This window comes from Rhinolophus sinicus, chromosome 13, assembly GCF_057876585.1.
Source record: "Rhinolophus sinicus isolate RSI-liver-muscle chromosome 13, RSI-T2T, whole genome shotgun sequence".
Classification (NCBI taxonomy): Eukaryota; Metazoa; Chordata; class Mammalia; order Chiroptera; family Rhinolophidae; genus Rhinolophus; species Rhinolophus sinicus.
This window is the reverse complement of record NC_142513.1, coordinates 57,968,358-57,985,383: the sequence shown is the minus strand read 5'-3', so window position 1 is coordinate 57,985,383 and position 17,026 is coordinate 57,968,358. Positions and strand designations below refer to the sequence as shown.

Here is a 17,026-nt window from a genome sequence, read left to right as displayed (position 1 = left end):
GGTCAGGGAGCCAGGTGGTAAAGTGTGAAGGCTTGAGAATGAGTAGGGAGCTGCGGACAGGTGGGCGGCCGACGGTAGGCAAACTGTAGGGGGTACGGGAGAAGCTTGCAGGGAGCTAGGGGCAGGGACTGCCTCCCATTCGATGCGGGAAACCTTACCATGTCGCTGAGAAGTCAGCGGGAAGGACAGGTTTGTAATACCACAGGGCCCACATCCAGGGGGGACAGGGAAAAACACTGGCCGTGAAAGCTTGCGTGGAGGGGTTAGCCTTGGAAGAAGGAACTAGCAATTCATCTAAAACAAGAGGGAAAGATACAAATGAAGTCAGTGGAACTGAAGAGAGAAGGAAGTGAGGGAATTCCTTTCTGTTTCCTTAGCGAAGTAGAGAACAAGGTCGCCCGAAAGTGAGTCTGCTTATACTGGGGGCGTTTTCTGTCGTCCCCAGGAAGGAGGTCCCGGGTCACTCTCATTTGGGAAGGGGACCCCGACACTGAGAACTTGCATTCATCAAGGAGGCAAACGCTACCTGTCCCCGTCCCCCCCCCGTGGGTTTGGGCTGACCTCAGTTTCCCTGTACATTTGTTTTTGCCTGCGTGGTCCCCCAAAACTGGGGTTAGCTCCTCACTTAGCCTCGTGGGTTGCAGCCGGGGAAATGAGCGGGTAACCTCCTTTGTCCCCAGTTGCCCACGTTGGTGAGGACTGAACTTGGCAGCCATGGCAGAATATGCTGGCCCCATACAGGGGCGCCCACCCTGTGTCCCAGAGGTTGAGTGAGTTCCACATTTGCCTGTTCATTCCTAGCCCTTCATGGAGGTTCGTGGAGCCCACACAACTGCAGAGCAGTTGAGGACCTTCCGGTTGATGAAGTGGCCGCTGTGCGTCAGTGTCAGTGGTTTAATGAGTGAATGCTGTCATCAAACCCCAGCCCGGGGCTAGGGCCTCAGGCTGAGGAGCGTGGAGGATTTCAGGGAAGGCAGAACCCCAGGTTCTGCTTCTCAGTACCTTCCACATTCCTGTGTGTGCTTGTGGCATCTATGCGTGGGTGGCTGTGGCCTTAAGCTCTGTATTGACTCAGAGCCACAAGTGTCCGCCTGCTGGGCACCGCCCTGGTTTAATAACTAGCACATCTGCCGTGGTTCTGCATTCAGTTCTGCTGAAGCTGCAGCCACCTCGGCTGGTACTGGATCTCCAGCCCTCATTTGATGGAATAATGATAATAAAACCCACCGAGGCAGTCACTCATCTATTCAACTAATAGGTGTTGAGCTGCTGGGGTACGGTTCTGATGGAGACACATGAGCTGCTGGCCTTCCACTGGGAGACCAGATGATAAACAGACAAATAAGTCAGTAAGACAATTACCTGATGGCAGCAGTGCTATGCATGGAAATTGAAAGTGTCCTGTGATAGAAATGACCCTTTTCAGTGGAACGGTTGGAGAGCACGTGATCAGGGGCAGGCAGTGACTGCATCCGCTGTAAAGTGGCACCGAACTTGGAAAGTGTGAGAGGAGAAGGAAGGGGCAGTGGGGAGAGGGGATGGGAGGGTCGGGTGGTGAAGGAGGGGGGCCTGGAGATGAGGTCAGAGGGTGGGCGGCTCAGATGCCGGAAACGCCAATACCATGAGCGTGGCTTCCATTCTAAACTCAGATTTGAAGTGGGGGAGGGGGCATCAAGTTTCCTACTTTTTATTCAAGATGAGCCTGGCTAGCTGACCATGTTATAGAGTGGGGTGGGGTGAGGGTGGGGGAAGAAGGGGTGCTCGGTTCAGAGACCATGGCCTTGGTGACAGCTCATTCTAACTCGGACGAGGATGGCCGCAGCCCCAGGATAGGAGAAGTGGATCCACTGGGGAAGTGGACAGGTTTGAGAAGTGTTTGGAGGCTGGAGTCCCCAGGGATTATCGGTGGGCTTGGTGGCACAGCAGGAAAGAGCCATCAAGGAAAACAGGTGGACAGGGGCTTGTGCCACCGTGTGAATGTGAATGCCATTTGCTGTGGTGGGGACAGGGCGGGGGCAGGGCAGGTGCGGGGTAACAAGAGAGCGCTCTCCTGGAGCTGAGGGCAGAGGGTGGGCCGCTGCAGACAAATCCCGTCCCAGGTGGGCCGGTGGCGTAGGTGTGTTCTTGGGGGGGGGACGTTTGAGTCTGTGCTGTCTCTGTCCACAGGTGCCGGGTGAGCGAGCGTGTGTGAGGCTGTCCAAACTGAGCAATCTGGGCAAGAGAGAGGAAATGAATCTTAGTCTTAGCGCTCCCTACGTGCCTGGCTCTGTGCTGAGAGAATTACAGAGTCGTATTGTCTCATGTGCTTACACACATCTGAGGTTGGTCACACTTAATCAGAACACATGTCATCTCAGAGAGCTTAAGTGCGATGCCCAGTGTCACACAGCTAGTCAGTAGCAGAGCTGGGCGTGTCTAATGCCAGCGCTGGGTCCTTTAAGCTCCCTGGTATAGGAAGTGCCACCTCAGCCCTGCCATTCCCACCCCACAGACCAGGAACTGCAGTCCTGAGGTTCCTACTCGTCCCTCCCACACTCCTGGGAACCTATGGCCCACGGATTGCATATGAGAAATGAAAGGACTTACAGAAAAAATCAGATCCCTTGAGATCCCTGTGTCAGGCAGGAAACTTATGAATACATTTATCGGTGGTTTTATTTATTAATCTGTTTATTTCTGACATCCATTAAATGAAAAGGGAACAGACAGCACAGCAGGTAAAGAGCATGGCATGGCTTTTCACACACGCTAAATTAGTAATGGTGGGTACAAGGCCTCAAATTCTGCTCACCAAACCCTGGGCTGCGAGAAAGTTGGGTGTGTGTATTGAGGGTGTCTCTTTATTTATTTCAGTGAGAATTTTATCAAGTGGTTTTGCTCTGTTGCAGATAACTTTTTTGTTCCCGTGATGGTCTTCAAATGTTTAATTCCTTCCTGATTTTATAACTGGGATTCCCTAAACCATTCTGCCAAAATCATGACCCAGAGTAACTGGAGAGTCGCATATGCATATATTTTGTTCAATAGATCACAGATATGGGCAAGTTGTACAGGATGACATCCATGTGTCATTGACAGAAGACACATTTGCGGGGGGGGGCATAGCTGCCTGGTTGATCAGCCTCTGTACTTTTGGGGCTGAAAATGGGAAAATGGGTACGTTCCCAGAGAAGAGACAGAGAGAAAGGGCCTGTTTCTAGGGAAAAGGAGCTGGTGTGGTGAATGTCATGTCACGTAGGTCCCTTGGCTGCAGTTTGGGGGCCAGGAGGGCCTCTGCAAAGGGAGCTGTGCTCAAAAGTCTGGCCTGTCAGAGAGCTGGCAGGAGAGGGACCGCAGCCCAGCCTGTGGACGCCTGCCTGGAGAGCCTGCAGTGAGGATGTGCCTCCGAGAGAAGGAGAACACACACACTCACACACACTCACACTCACACTCACACACACACCCTCACACACACACACTTTACACTCACACACACACACACTCACACACACACACACTCACTCACACTCACACTCACACACACACACTTTACACTCACACACTCACACACACTCACACTCACACACACTCACACTCACACACACTCACACACACACACTTTACACTCACACACACTCACACAGACACACTCACACACACAGACACACTCACACAGACACACTCACACACACAGACACACACACACCCTCACACAGACACACACACACACACCCTCACACACACACAGACACACACACTCATACACGCACACTCACACACACACACTCACACTGGAAAGGCAGACGGGAGCAGAACAGCTGCAGAAAGCAGCACAGTGCAGGCCAGTGGCCCACGTGGAGAAGGGGCAGGGGGGCCTGGAGGTGAGGAGGAGCTTGTTCTCAGAGGAGGGGGGGCGAGGGCCAGGAGTGGGAGGTGGCACTTGTCTCCGGCGAAGGTGGCCTCAGGAGACAGAGTGTCTGTAGATGTCCCCACATCAAGCAACAATCTCTTGAGAAATGAGAGGGTGGGAGTCGCCAAGGCCGGCGGGAAGGGGGAGTCGGGGTCCACCCGTGGGGGATGGGAGCGTGGTTTCTCATGGGGCTCCTGAGTGTGTCTTCTGTGGATTCCGGAGGCTGACGCCTCAGAAGCCCCATCCTGCTGTTTCGGGAGCCGCCTGGGGGTATCCAGCCTGAACAAGGAGAGGCGACCACTTGTCACCAGCACAAGCCTAGTGGTGGTCAGTGAGGTCTTCTCTCCTCTCCTGATTTTCCACTGACAGGCACTTGGCCCCCACTCTGGGATCTTGCTAAGGACTGGTGACAAAACAATGATGGTGACCTCGTTCGCAGCCCAGGAGTCTATGTGCTGTTGCTTTTGGCACCAGGAAAACTAGAAGGAACGATCTGATCTAAGGCACCGTAGACATGTTTTGCTGATAACTGAAGTTGGTGCCCAGGGGGCAGCAAACTCGGAACTTGGTCAACTTGAATAGACCTAATCTGAGCTGCCAGGCCACGAGGGCTTCCAGGGGTCGGTGGGGGCACCCAGATTGCCGCCAGTTCCAACTTTTCCTTTGTTTGTTTTTGCTGTAGAATTATAGGTAGGAGGAGGTGCAGGAGACAGGCCAGAACACCACCGGCCAGCGCGTTTCACATCTGGTGTGGGGGAATCTTGGACGTGAGCTCAGAGGATGTGGTGGGGAAACACCTGGCAGAGCGCGTGGGCTTCCACAGGGGAGGCTGGGATCCGGGCTCATGGAGGCCGAGCGGAACGAGCCTGCCGCTGCGCCAAGCTCAGGCTGCCCACGCCGGGGCCTGCGTGGCCGGGACCACAGGCCTGGGCTTCTGACCTGAACCCCATCAGATATGGAGCTGAAAGGAGTGAGGACCAGAGCAGAGGCTTAGAGAGGGTGGCGAAGGGGGTGGGGTGGGGGGGCTGGCAGGCGCCTCAGCTCTGGGAGTGGGAGCTGGAAACGGGAACATCCCTCTTGGAAGAGGCCTAGCTGTGGACGCCCTGGGACCCCACAGCCTCCGCCGTGGGTGGCGGCGGGCTTCAAGGGCCTCCAACAAAGTCTGGGAGAAGCGGTGTGCAAACACCGAGGTCGAGTGGAGGGAGCCTGGCTGGGAATGACGGGCTGGGCGCGCCCAGAGCCTGTGGAAGGGGCTGCAGGGAAAGCGGTGGGAGCTGCGCCGAGCTGGGAGGAGTGAGGGGCCCGTGGGCCCCTGGGGCAGCGAGAGCATGTGGGGGTCAGCAGGTGAGTTGCACCCCTCTGCAGCTGGGAAGACCGGAAGCTCCACTCCGAGGGGCCAGGGCGGCCTGAGAGCAGTCTCCCTGTGTCCCCAGGGCAAAAGCCCTTTCAAGGACAGCCTGCGTGTATCCCACAGCGTCCCAGTTAGGTCCCAGTTTAAGCTCTGCACGAAGAGCAAATAGGAGTGTTTCTTGAAGAAAGCTCCGCATGGGGGCACTGGTGTCTGAGCCCCCTGGACTCGGTGCCCTGCCTGCCCTAACCTATGAGCCACCGACGGCCTTCTCTCTCTTGTGCCTGGGCCCCGCCTCCTGCTTTACGCAGAAATCGCGTGGAACCTTCCTAAGAAGGGCCCCCCAGGGTAGCAAGACGGGGTCCCATGGCCTCCCTAGGTTACTTGTTCATTTCCTGGGGATCTTTGTGCTCAACGAAAATCTTCACTAAGTTCATCTCTGGTGAAAAGAATGAGAGTGAACAGGCTCCTTCAGGCCACGAGACGGCAGCAGCCTTTGCAGCTGGTGAACGTGGGAGATGTGAGGGCCGGCCCGTTCCCACAGGAAGCCCGAATCCTGTGCCTCCACGGACCCCACGTAGGTAACGTACAAATCAAGTGCTGGCCTTTGCTAATGCCACTTGTTCTACTGAGGCAGCAAGGATGTTTCGAGCTTGTTTTCTCGGAGCCCCTCTGGGCTGAGAGAGTTTACGTAGGGGAGCAGCAGAAGTGGTCCCAGCGTTTGCCTTAGGAAGGGACTCCTAAGGAGAGAGAGAGGTCTGATTAAAGAGTGGGAGACAGTCTTCCGGAGAACACGGGCTTACAGCTGGCCTTGGGTCGCGGCTTGGTCTCTCCCAGGGGAAGTGGGAGAAGGAAGGGTCCCCCGATGGAAGACTGGCGTGTTCCCTTGTGAACCTTGACAGCCGTTCGCTCCCTCCACGTGCTTCATTCAAATGCATGAGTGTACACACATCATTTCCCTGGCTCAGGACAGCTCAGTGAGGTGGACCTTTTCTCGATTTCACTCCAGGAAACATCAAGGCTTGAGCCTGGCTTAGTAGATGGTCAAACGCTGCCTCCTGAGGTGGCCGCTCACCGAGTGGGACTTGTGCCCAGTCCTGCCCTGCTCCAAGGTCGTGCTCCTCCACTCCCGTTGTTCTGATTCTGGTGTTTATTACACGAAGGCCCTCTTCTGGTCCTTTCTGCTTCTTGTTGCCTTTGTTTCTGTGCACGTGGATGCGCTGTCCTGCTCCTCCTGCCCAACGGGCTGTTTCCTATTGGATCCAGGGTAGCTGGTGAAGGTCATTGGCCTGTTCCATGAGTGGGTGGCTGTGTCCTGTGGTCGGCCGTCTTCTGGGTCACCGTGGGGTTCTCCTGGGCATTTCTGCTTCCTGACCTCGTGACTTCCTGTGTGAAGCCGCAGCCTCGTGGCTCCACGGTGCCCGCACCCTGTCTCGGCCTGGAGCTCCAGAGCTGGAAGGAGCTCAAACGTGCTAAGCATTAAGCTCTGTGATCGCTGGTGAGACACCGTGATGTCACCAGATGGCCAGGGAGGAGAGGCCAAGGCAGCGTCCCTGGGATCTGCAGGAAGAGCAGGCCCTCTGGGGAGACTGGGGCGCACAGGGCCCCTTGTATGGGCATTCGGAGTGAGAGTTTGTCATCACCCACTCGGGCAGGAAACATCCAGGCCAGAAGAGGCGGAGGAAGCAGAGCCGGGCAAGTTGTTAGAGGAGCAGATTCCCAGTCGGAGCCTGAACTCCATCTTTCAGCACCTAACTTCTCAATCCCAGATGCTCTCCTCGGGGACTCTTTTGCTCTTACTCTTGGCTCGGGCAGTCAGTGCTTAATCAGAGCCAGAGGGGTCGTCCCGCCATGGGAAGGACCAGTGCAACACAGAGATGAAGGAAGTGGGTACTGAAGGGCGGCTCGCTGGGGGAGGCCACCGTCTGCGCCCCGGGTGTCAGGAAAGGTCTGAGCTCGGGTGGAGCTCTGAGGGGAGCGCCTGGGAACAGGGACACATCTGAGCTCAGCCTCCCTCTCCGAACTTCTCGTGTCAGGAAACGTGAGCTGGAAATCACCCCAGAACAGACAGTCCTCCACTGATCCTCTTTCTTCGCTGCTTCCAGAAACAGCAGGGTGTCTTATTTATTTCTTCTCCGTGGTGGGAACGTGGTGTCTCTCCATGACCCCCACCTCCAGCCTCAGGGTGCACATATCCCCGGGAGACCTGGTGTTCGCTGAGCTTTGACAGATGCAGACGCAGAGACGCTCCATGTAGAAATCTGAGTGCTGGAGACGGAGGGTCAGGATGGGGGTCTCGAGCTTTCCTGGTTCAGTGTGACCCTGGTGGCTGGGGCCGGTCCTGGAGCCAGCACGTAAATAAGGCTGCTCTTTGGAGCTTCCTGGATGCTTTCCTGGTCTCACTCATCTTTCCCTTCTTTTTACGGCTCCCTCAGCTTCTCTTTTCCTCCATCTTCGGAGTGCTGTCCCTGCTCAAGCCTCTGAGGGAGTTTTCCTTCATTCATTCATCAAATACTTTGTGAGGACCTGCTGTGTATTGCACCCTGTGGGCAGCCCAGGGTACAAACTCAGTAACACATGGCACTGGTGTTTGACTTGCAGCTGCCAGCACCCTCCAGAGCCCCTTGCGAAGCCATCAAACTGCAAATAATGGGGGGAGGGGAGGCCGAATCCAGCGAGAGGAGCCTTGGGAAGAGACCTGGGCTGGGCAGCAGAAACCTCAGGCTCTTAGACAATCTCCAGTCTGGCTCCTGGACAGTGACAGTGGCAGACAGCCTAGACTCCTTTCACATGTCATGTTACCCCCATTTGGTCAGGAACCGCAGATGCATCCTAAAATGTAGACCTCCAAGAAAAATCCTGCAGAGTTCTTCTGTTGCTTTCTAGCCTTTGAGACGTCTTCTCTCAGAACACGCTTGACACGAACCCAGGAGGTCTCTTGTTTTCCTGTAAGTCACCCAGGGGTTGCTTTGCAGGAGCAGTTACTGGGACAGGGTAGCCCGGCTCTGTTCTCAGGAGCCAAGAGGAGAACTGGTGGGTTGGCTGCCGACCACTGCAAGGGGTCTGTAGCTGCCCCGGGCACATGCTTACTGGTCATGCTCTCATGCGATACCCACCCGGAAATCACTTCCACTAGCCCTGCCGTGCCTGAGGCGAGATGCCATGAGTGGGGCCGTGGGAGGGGGTGAAGGCGGGCAGAAATTCCTACCGCTCGCAAGGGCAGGGGTCCCGCCCTCTCGGCGGCGGTCTCGTTCCCCCTCAAAGATTCAGAGATGGTCCCCTACCTCCCTCCTGCCACTTCAAAAACCCACAGTTGGAGCTCTGAGACTGTTGTTCTTTTCCACTTAAAGACATTCCGTTTCATGTGTAATTAATTGTGTGGTATTGAATTATGTTTTCTTCTGAACATTTTTGGCAGCCTGAGATCTGAGGGTCTGGCCAGTGCAAAGAAAACACACACTTCTCTGAGCCCCTCCCTTCGTCTCCCTGTTCCCTCTTCCCGCATTCCTGCCAAGAATCTCCCTCCCCGGGCTCACCTTGTAATGGGAGGGCCCCTGAGGCTGTCCAGACCCTTTGCCTCTGTGGGGGTTGGGGTCTTGGATTCCTGCCTTCTGGTGCCATCGTCATCCCCAGAAGCCATCCACACTGCTCTTGTTGTGCTCGTGGTGATGACCAAGGATACCAGGAAATTCCACTGGGAATGACTTTCTCCCTGTCCTTTAGACATGTGTCTGGTTCCCACCAAGTACTGTTGCCAGTTCAGAAAATAGTGCCTCTCTTTGGGGTAGGGGTGCCAGCAGGGAGGGGGCTGCCGTGACCCGAGGACGGCAGGGTGACACAGTCTGCTCATGCTAGCATTTAGAGTCCAGCAGACCATGTCTAACAGCTGGGTGACCTTGGGCAAATTACTTCATCCCTTTGAACGTACAGCTTCCACATCTGTAACACTGGGGTGGCGACACACTGCGTTCAAGAGAGTTGTGAAGATGAATGAGACAATTCTGTGCCTGGCTCGGGGTCAGCGCTCACTCAGGCAGTTATTTTTATTATTAATAAGGGTATCAGGGGATAATGATAAGGTAAGAGGGAGAAGCACAGAGTGAGACAGAGCTGATGGGGGAAGATCTGAGATGTCCCAGCCATGAGGCCGGGAACCTCTTAGGGAAAAGGTGTGAGCAGCGAGTCAGGGAAGAGGGGAGGCAGGTGGGTAGGAGAACCCACGTGGTCAGCTAGGAGAGCCACTGGCGGCCCTGCGGGGTGCTGGCGGCCTGTGTCTGAGTCCCGTAGGGGACAGCCTCAGGGAAGGCAGGACAATCTGAGCGCCAGGACCCAGGTGACCAGTGTACTTCTGTTAAGGCGTTCTGGGTCTGACGAGCGCACACGCTGGCTTTGGGGGGCTGACTTTGCGGCCTGACATACAGCGGCGTCACGTTCACCCTTCTTTATAACCAGCAAGCCTGGGAAATCTGGCTTTTCTCTACTGATCAATCGCGATCTTTAGTAGGTGGCTGTCTCTGCCTCTGGTGGTTTTATTCGTTGTCTGACCAACGTCCTCCCACAACCTGTTTTGAGCTCTGAAGGAGGAGGTTGGACGTCTCGGTGGCGGCCGTGGACAGACTGTGGGTGACCCCCCCCCCAGTCAGTTGGCCCCCCTGTGAGCATGCCCAGGCTATTTTAGTCCCGGAGACTGACACCATCCTTCTCCAGGTTTCTTTCCGAGCCTCTGTTTTATTCACAGGTAGCTTGAGCTCTTAGTTAGAATGAAAATCTTGCAAAAAGGAAGGAAAACTTCCTTAACATTTGTTAAATGTCCATTATGTTTCAGATATTTCCTGTTACCTCTATTATCTAAAAAGTTTAAATCGGTCCCCTTCACACCTCTGCCAAGGAGATGTATGTGTTCCCATCCTACAGACAGGGGACCAGAGCCTGGGGACAACGGGGCACAGTCAGGCTCAGGATTCACACACAAGCCTGTGTGTTTTCCCACTTCCTTACTCTGGCAGCCGCACCAGTGGGTGTGGGTTTATGCCTCCTCTTCATCCCTGCTCAGCAGGGCCGAGTCATTAATCCCCGTCACACCCGTTTTCCAAGAGCATGGAAGTGAGGCTGGCAGTGGTCCCCGTGTCTGTGGGCACGTCTGTCTGTGCAGTGGACGTCTGCAGGTCCCAGAAGCGGCTGCAGGAAACCACCTGTTCCTCCCAGGTGCACGGAGGCAGGGCAAGGGGACGGCCGGAGCCTGCTGACCTCTCGGGGCTCTGCGGCCTTCGTACAGGGGTGTCTGGTGACACGGGACCAGTGATTCTGCCCCAGGTCAAGCTTGCTCCAGGCCCAGAAGACCTCCCAGAAGCGAATCCCACACGTAGGAATTAGGATGTTGGCCGTCGGCACAGAGGACAGTTTGTGGAGCAGTAACTGAAACACACACATGCTCATTCTGTGTTTGTCCGATGGGCACGAGAAGCTGCTCCGTGGCTTCCTCTGGTGGAGCCCATGGAGGATTCTCTCGAAACAAGTAGGTCGGGAAAAGCCAGGCCAGAAGGTGCCGGGAACGCTTCTCGTCTCCCAGGGACCCACTGGCTCCCGGCCCCTCGTTGCTGCCGACTGGGAGGCCTTCCCACGCCTGGGGCTCTCGCCCCCTCTCTCCTCTTCCCCTGCCAGTGTCCCAGAGTCCCAGACTCTGCTGGGCCAGCCAGCCAGGCAGGAAAAGGAGATGGATGCCCTGTCCTCCTAGGAAAATCCATCACTTTTTGGCATGTGGGTCAGATGGCTTCACCAGACGCAGCTCTGAACGGCGCTGTGTGAGCTAAAAATAAACACAGAAAGAGCCCCAAATAGGCGCTTGGACACCAGAAATGGAGACACCATGCTCCAGTCATTCCCGACGGTCTGAGCAGTGCCCTTTACTCCCACACTCCTCCCTACGTGCACAGGCCTCCCCAGGCCTCTGGGAAGCGGGGCCTCCCACCCGTACCCCTGGGAAGGCGCTGGACTGGAGACCAGGGTGAGCAGGGTGAGAGAAGTTGGGCAGCAGCAGAGGAAGGGGGAAGATGGAGGGTTCAGCTGCTGTGGACCCCGTTGTCTCGGGGACCAGCAAGTAGGGAAGACACAGGACAGACAGCCTCGGGTAATGGAAGCAACACTGGCTCGGGAGCCTTAGAAAGAAGCCTGAGTCCTTCCTTGGCCATGTCATAGCTCTGGGAATTTTGGAAAGTCACCCCTGCCTCCACTTTCTCCTCTGAGAAAGGGGTACAGTAACACAGCTCTCAGGGTTGTCATAGGATCGAATGTTGAGCAAATAGTAGCATTGGGCACAAACGAATTCCCTTCACCCAGCTGCTTCCTCCTCCTCCAGGGGAAGCAGTTGCCCGAATGGTGGTCTGGAGTCGAGAGTCCTGTTGGTACACGCGGCTTCCCAAATGGAAGTGATTTGCCTCGTGTGTTTGGCCCACGTCCAGCCCCTCTCTGCCGCGGCTCCCGGTTACCTGGTAGAGTGTCTTACCCCGCGGCTGGGAGAATGTTCTCTCCTGGGGAGCATTCATGGCGGAACGGAGTCTGTGTTCACTTTCCGTTCCTTCTGCTCCTTCCCAGATCTCACCGCCCCACATGTGGACCACGCTCGGTATTACTCTCCAGGTACTTCTCCCGCAGACAGCTAGAGTGAGGCCAGGCTATTTTATTCGGGCCCGCTGGGTGTTTCCACATCTCTGAAAAAGATCCCCTTGCAGATTTGGGGAAGACATTTGGGTCCGTAGGAGACTTCTGCTTCGTGCTTGCAGATGAGTTTCTAGTAAAGTGGTCACCTGTCCCTGTTACATCCAAGCTCCCCTCGCCTGTGCTGCTTTCAGCTCCTGGCAAGCGGAGGCAGGGTGGAGAAAGGGCCCCTGGATGCTGCTTCCCCTTGACGTGTGTGCCTCTTTCAGGGGCTGAGATTCTTGCTGCGGAGGGCGGGAGAGGAGGTGGAGGGTTCTAAGATGTGGCCCAGGTCCCGCAGCTGAAAAGTGGAGCCCCACTCTCGGTAGAGCCCCTCCGTTCTTGTTCTACACTCAGCGTGGCTGAGAGTGAGACTCGGGGGTGTGGGGAGTGAGACCCCCCCCCCAGGCCGGAGGTGGATTTAGGGACCCAGGGGCATGTATACTGTTGTTGGGCCTTTGTAGAGACGTGTCCAGGACATAAGGCAAGAGAGGCATGATTTCCGCTCCACGGATGAGTCGTGGGGCCTCTGGGAGGGGTTCCCTCACTGAGCCACGCAGCGAGGGAGGGGAGCAGCCAGGGGGTAGTTTCCAGGCCTGCAGGCCGCCTCCTGCTCCACGACAGTCGTGGACGTGGGACTTGTTTTGAGGCTGTGCCATAAAGCTGTGCGTCTGTCATCAGCTGGCTGACTCCTTTCGCCACCGATGGCATCCTGTCCAGTGGTTCTCAAAGTGGGGTGCCTGGGCCAGCAGTACCCGCTTCACCAGGGAACCTGCTAGAGAGGAACATTCTCAGGCCTGGGCCTGGACCTCGGCGTGACAAGGCTGAGGACCAGGTCCCTGTCCTTACCTGTCCCCACACGGGCAGATGCGTGGCCTTGGCCTTGCAAAGCGGCCCTCGCCAGTCCCTTCTCCACCCTGACGCAGTGCCAGTGCTCACCTTGCAGGAACCTGTGCGTCATCAGCGGGTCACCTGGGAACGGCTATGCGGCCAGCAGCAGGTGGCCTCCCGGGAGAGGTCCTGACTTCCCGTTTTCTCTCAGTGGGAAAAAATCTAGCCTTTCCCTTCCAGACCAACAAACAGCATTCCTCAGATGCTGGGAAATAGCAACAGAGGGTGTGAAGAAGGGAACTGATTTTTAATTCCCTTGTTGTGAACACGGGCAGAGCCCTGTAGCGTGTGGCAGCCACCTGGTCACCCCGGGGTCTGCAAGGAGCAGCCCCCAGCAGCTGGGAGCCTGCACGTCTGTCTGGCCGCAGAGCTGCAAACGCTTCTTCCCCCAGCTCCCCGCCGGCTCGTCGTCTGGGCCATGGTGGGAATACTAAGAACTCGGATAGAAAAAAAAAAAAATAAAAAAATTGCATAGTGTATTGTGAAAGGAATCCCCAAGCCAACCAAAACTATAACCAAAGCCTGGCAACCACACCCCTCTGTGCAGGTCACATGTCTCCTTGCCACTCCTGGGGACATTCTGCCGTGGTCCTCTATCTCAGCTTTCCTTTTTTGGCAAGGTTATTTGAGACTGTCCTCTTTCCCGGCTCTGCATTGCTTTTCCTGATGGCAGTACAGGTAATTCATGGGCTGCTGCCTGGTGAACAATTAATGGAAAGGTCAGCGGGTCATCTCCGGCTCGCTCCTTTCCTCACCTGCCCACTTCTTGTACAATTCCTTCCTAGCATTCTTTCCAAAGAGGTGGGAGGGCCGAGGTAACATCTCTGCTGCCTCCCGGCACAGAATTTAATTAGGTCACTAAAATTAGCCGAGGCCGTGGCAGCCCTTCCCTGAGCACGGACCTGGTTCTGGGGCGGCCTCTTTCTGGACTGCTTTCATGATCTTCTTGGAGTTTCTCTCCAAGGAGAAGGATTTGTTGGGGAGAGGCTTCCCCCAGATAAATTTAGCTACCGCTTAATAGTCTCTGTCACAATCCAGAAGCTGTGCTAGGGTTGTTACAGCTGTTATAACAAGGGCTAGTTGTGTGTGTGTGTGTGTGTGTGTGTGTGTGTGTGTGTGTGTATTTGTCCCAGGCACTCGGCCAAATTCTTTATATAGATTATCTCACTTAACCTTCACAGGAATTCAGTGAGTAAGGTATTGGTGTGAATCCCATTTGACAGATGAGGGGATTGAAGTTCTGGTGTGAAATAACTTTCCCAAGCTCAAAAAACTAGCAAGAAGGTGGAGCCAGGGTTCGAACCCGATTCTTGGCTACCCTGGTGACTTCAGTGTCCACGGTGCCATCTCTGGGCCAAGAGCACCCGGAGAGGTCGTTGGGAACACAGGTCCTCGGGCCTCCGCGTCAGCGTCTGCGCAGTAAGTGCCGAGAGCGCTGTGTGTCCTCTCCCGCAGCCGCACTGACCACCAGGATCCCGCGTGACCCCGCATTCTGTCCTCCAGCTGTGCTTTATTAATGCATCCGGGGGCTGTCGGGGCCTGAGCTGGGATTGGACTCTGGGTCGGACTCGCAGCACAATAGGGCGACGCGGCCTGTTTCATGGGCCCGTTGGGGAGCTGCAGTTTGCCTCTCCCGCCATGGCCTCAGAAGCAGGGCTCCCGGCCCTGGACCCCTGTGCCTCTCGAGGACGACGCTGACCTGGCCGCCCCCTCTGTCCCTCCCACAGACGTGCAGCACATTAAGAGGAGGGACATCGTGCTGAAGCGGGAGCTGGGCGAGGGAGCCTTCGGGAAGGTCTTCCTGGCCGAGTGCTACAACCTCAGCCCGACCAAGGACAAGATGCTGGTGGCCGTGAAGGTCAGTCCCGGGGGCGCGTGGGCCTCAGGAAGGAAGGGGGGTGTGGCGGGGTGGTGGCGGGGGGCGGTGGTGATGGTGGGGTGGCGGGGGGTAGGCAGGGAGGCTCACTCCCTCTGGAGGGTGGCGCAGACGGGCTTTCCCAGGTGTGATCAGGGGCCCTGGCCCTAGTTCAGTGACGTGGCCTTAGGACCAGAACCTACCTCCTTTGGCTTCAGAGGTCAAGAGCTGCCACACCCGGGGTGGGGGGGGGGCTGTGCCTGGGGTGCAGCTGGGGGACCAAGCTTTGCCTGCCAGAGGCCTTGCTTTCATTCTGGAGGCCCTGGGCTCGCTCCTGTCCCAGCTGGACCTCTTCCCTCCTCAGTGACCTTGCAGGACGTGTTCTCTGTGCCTGAAAAGTCACCTGACTTTCTCAGGAGTGTTGCTGGGTGCGGGATGAGCCGCTCAGTGAGGCCTGGGAGTCACTGCTCCAGCAAGGCAGCCGTCACTCAGAACAGAAGGGGGGTCGGGTGCTGAGGACTGTGAGAATGGTGAGCGAGGTTGGAAAGTCTTACGTACCTGCTGTGGGATCCAGGTTCAGACCCCAAAGGGCAGTGTGCCTGTGGGTAACTGCCTGCTGGCAGCTCTCCGGCGTCCATTGACCACAGGCCGTTGTGCTGCCCAGCCAGCTGTGCACGTTTGCAGCTGGAGCTGAATTGCTTGAGGCAGCAGAGAAGGGACTCGGCTCACCCACCCTTCCTCCAGCCGTGACCAGCTTCTCCTGTCAGTCAGTGTCGGGCAAATCTTTGGACGTGATTGACACAAACAGGAGTCACGTAGCCTGGCTGAGGCACCCATGGGTCTCAGGAGCCCCGCTCTGGAGCGTGGAGTGGCCTCCGTGGATGTAGCGAGCAGGCCTCTGAGATGAGGCGTGAGTCCTGCACCGTGATCTGGGCTGGGACCTCAAAAGAGTCCCTTCGTGCCCCCACGACAGCAGAGTTACACTGCTGTGACTTTTGGGTCTCTGTACCCAGAGTCCTGTGTGTCTGCAGAGCATGTGTCCACAGAGGGCATGTGACCTCCATAAATGCGGGCGGGGCTGTGTGGGCCGCAGGTACAGTGTGAACGTCAGAGCCCCAGCCCCACCGCCAATCAGCTGTGGGACCTTTTGCAAGATGCAGCCTCTTTGGGCCTCAGTTTCCTTATCTGTATAATAGGAATAGAATATCTCCTCCTTAAAATTTTGGTGATTAAATTACATACTGTATGTAACATCCTAAAAGGCCCGGTAGTAAATATCTTAGGCACTGGGGGCCATACACACTCTGTTACAGCCACTCAACTCTGGCCAGGTAGTGGGGACGCAGCCGACATAAACTAATGGCGGTGGCTGTTTTGCCAACCTCTGCTCTAGAAAATACATAAGGAACTAGAATTTGCTCCCCAATGATGATTATTACTGGACATCCTGAGAATAAACTTGCTCAGTGTTTTCCATAGGCATGGGATGGTCATGAGCGACTCTTTAAACAGCCTGCAGCAGGGACGTGGAAGGGTTCTAACTTTGTCCCTAAACTTAGAATCTGCACTGCCCTGAAACTTTTCATTTCTAAAATGACACTGATCTACTGGGCATTCCAGCATCTGTCTGGGGAACTGGTGAATGAACTGAACTTTTGGGCGCTTTGAGCAGGAAATGAAACGATGGCCTAAAACCCTGGGAAACGTTTCCTGCCAAGTGGTCCCACATTAAGGGGTAGTACCCAGAGTGTGGGATACAAAAAATGTGTTTCTGTTTTCATCCTTCTCACGGGTTTCCTTCTCTCCTTGGGTCTGGGAACCTGGAGGAGATGAGCGATCTGGGATTTCACGCCCTTTGCCACCCAATGGACCCCCCTTCCACCAGCCCCTGGAGAAGAAGCTCATCTCCTCCAGACAACAGCCAAGAAACGGCATTTCATGCCTCTTTTCCTCTTTAGATTGTACTCCGTTTTGCAGGCTCCTTCCTCTTGAGTTTGTTTGCTTGTTGATGCAGAGTGACTGTGGACTTGCAGAAAACACATTCAAGAATAACCCCAAATCAGGTTTTCCCAAAACTGTGGTTTTCAGTCAGTTGCCAAGAATTTCTTGCCCAGCAGTTGCAATGGTGGAAACAGCAGAATTTGCAGCTTCTGTTCTAAACACACTTGCCTCTGTCAGGGAGATGAGAGGTTACCCATGAAAGAAAGAGAGAGCAGGATGAGACAGCGTAGCTACATGTGTGTCGTGTAAGAGTGACAATGTCGTGGTTCATACATGAGGAAGGTTTCCAGCCAAGTAATCGTCAGAAAAATGCCAATTGGCCTATAAGGAGACACCACTGTACACCAAG

At 55.7% G+C, this 17,026-nt stretch overlaps 1 protein-coding gene across 4 annotated transcripts in view; it reads left to right on the top strand.

The window, feature by feature from the left end:
• Window positions 1-17,026, top strand: part of NTRK3 (neurotrophic receptor tyrosine kinase 3) — a 323,228-nt gene that overhangs the window by 253,010 nt on the left and 53,192 nt on the right. For all 4 annotated transcript variants that reach the window (XM_019726716.3, XM_019726715.3, XM_019726714.3 and 1 more), the window contains exon 13: window positions 14,549-14,679. In XM_019726716.3, the coding sequence (XP_019582275.1) occupies window positions 14,549-14,679 (131 nt within the window). The remainder of the gene's footprint in view (window positions 1-14,548; window positions 14,680-17,026) is intronic.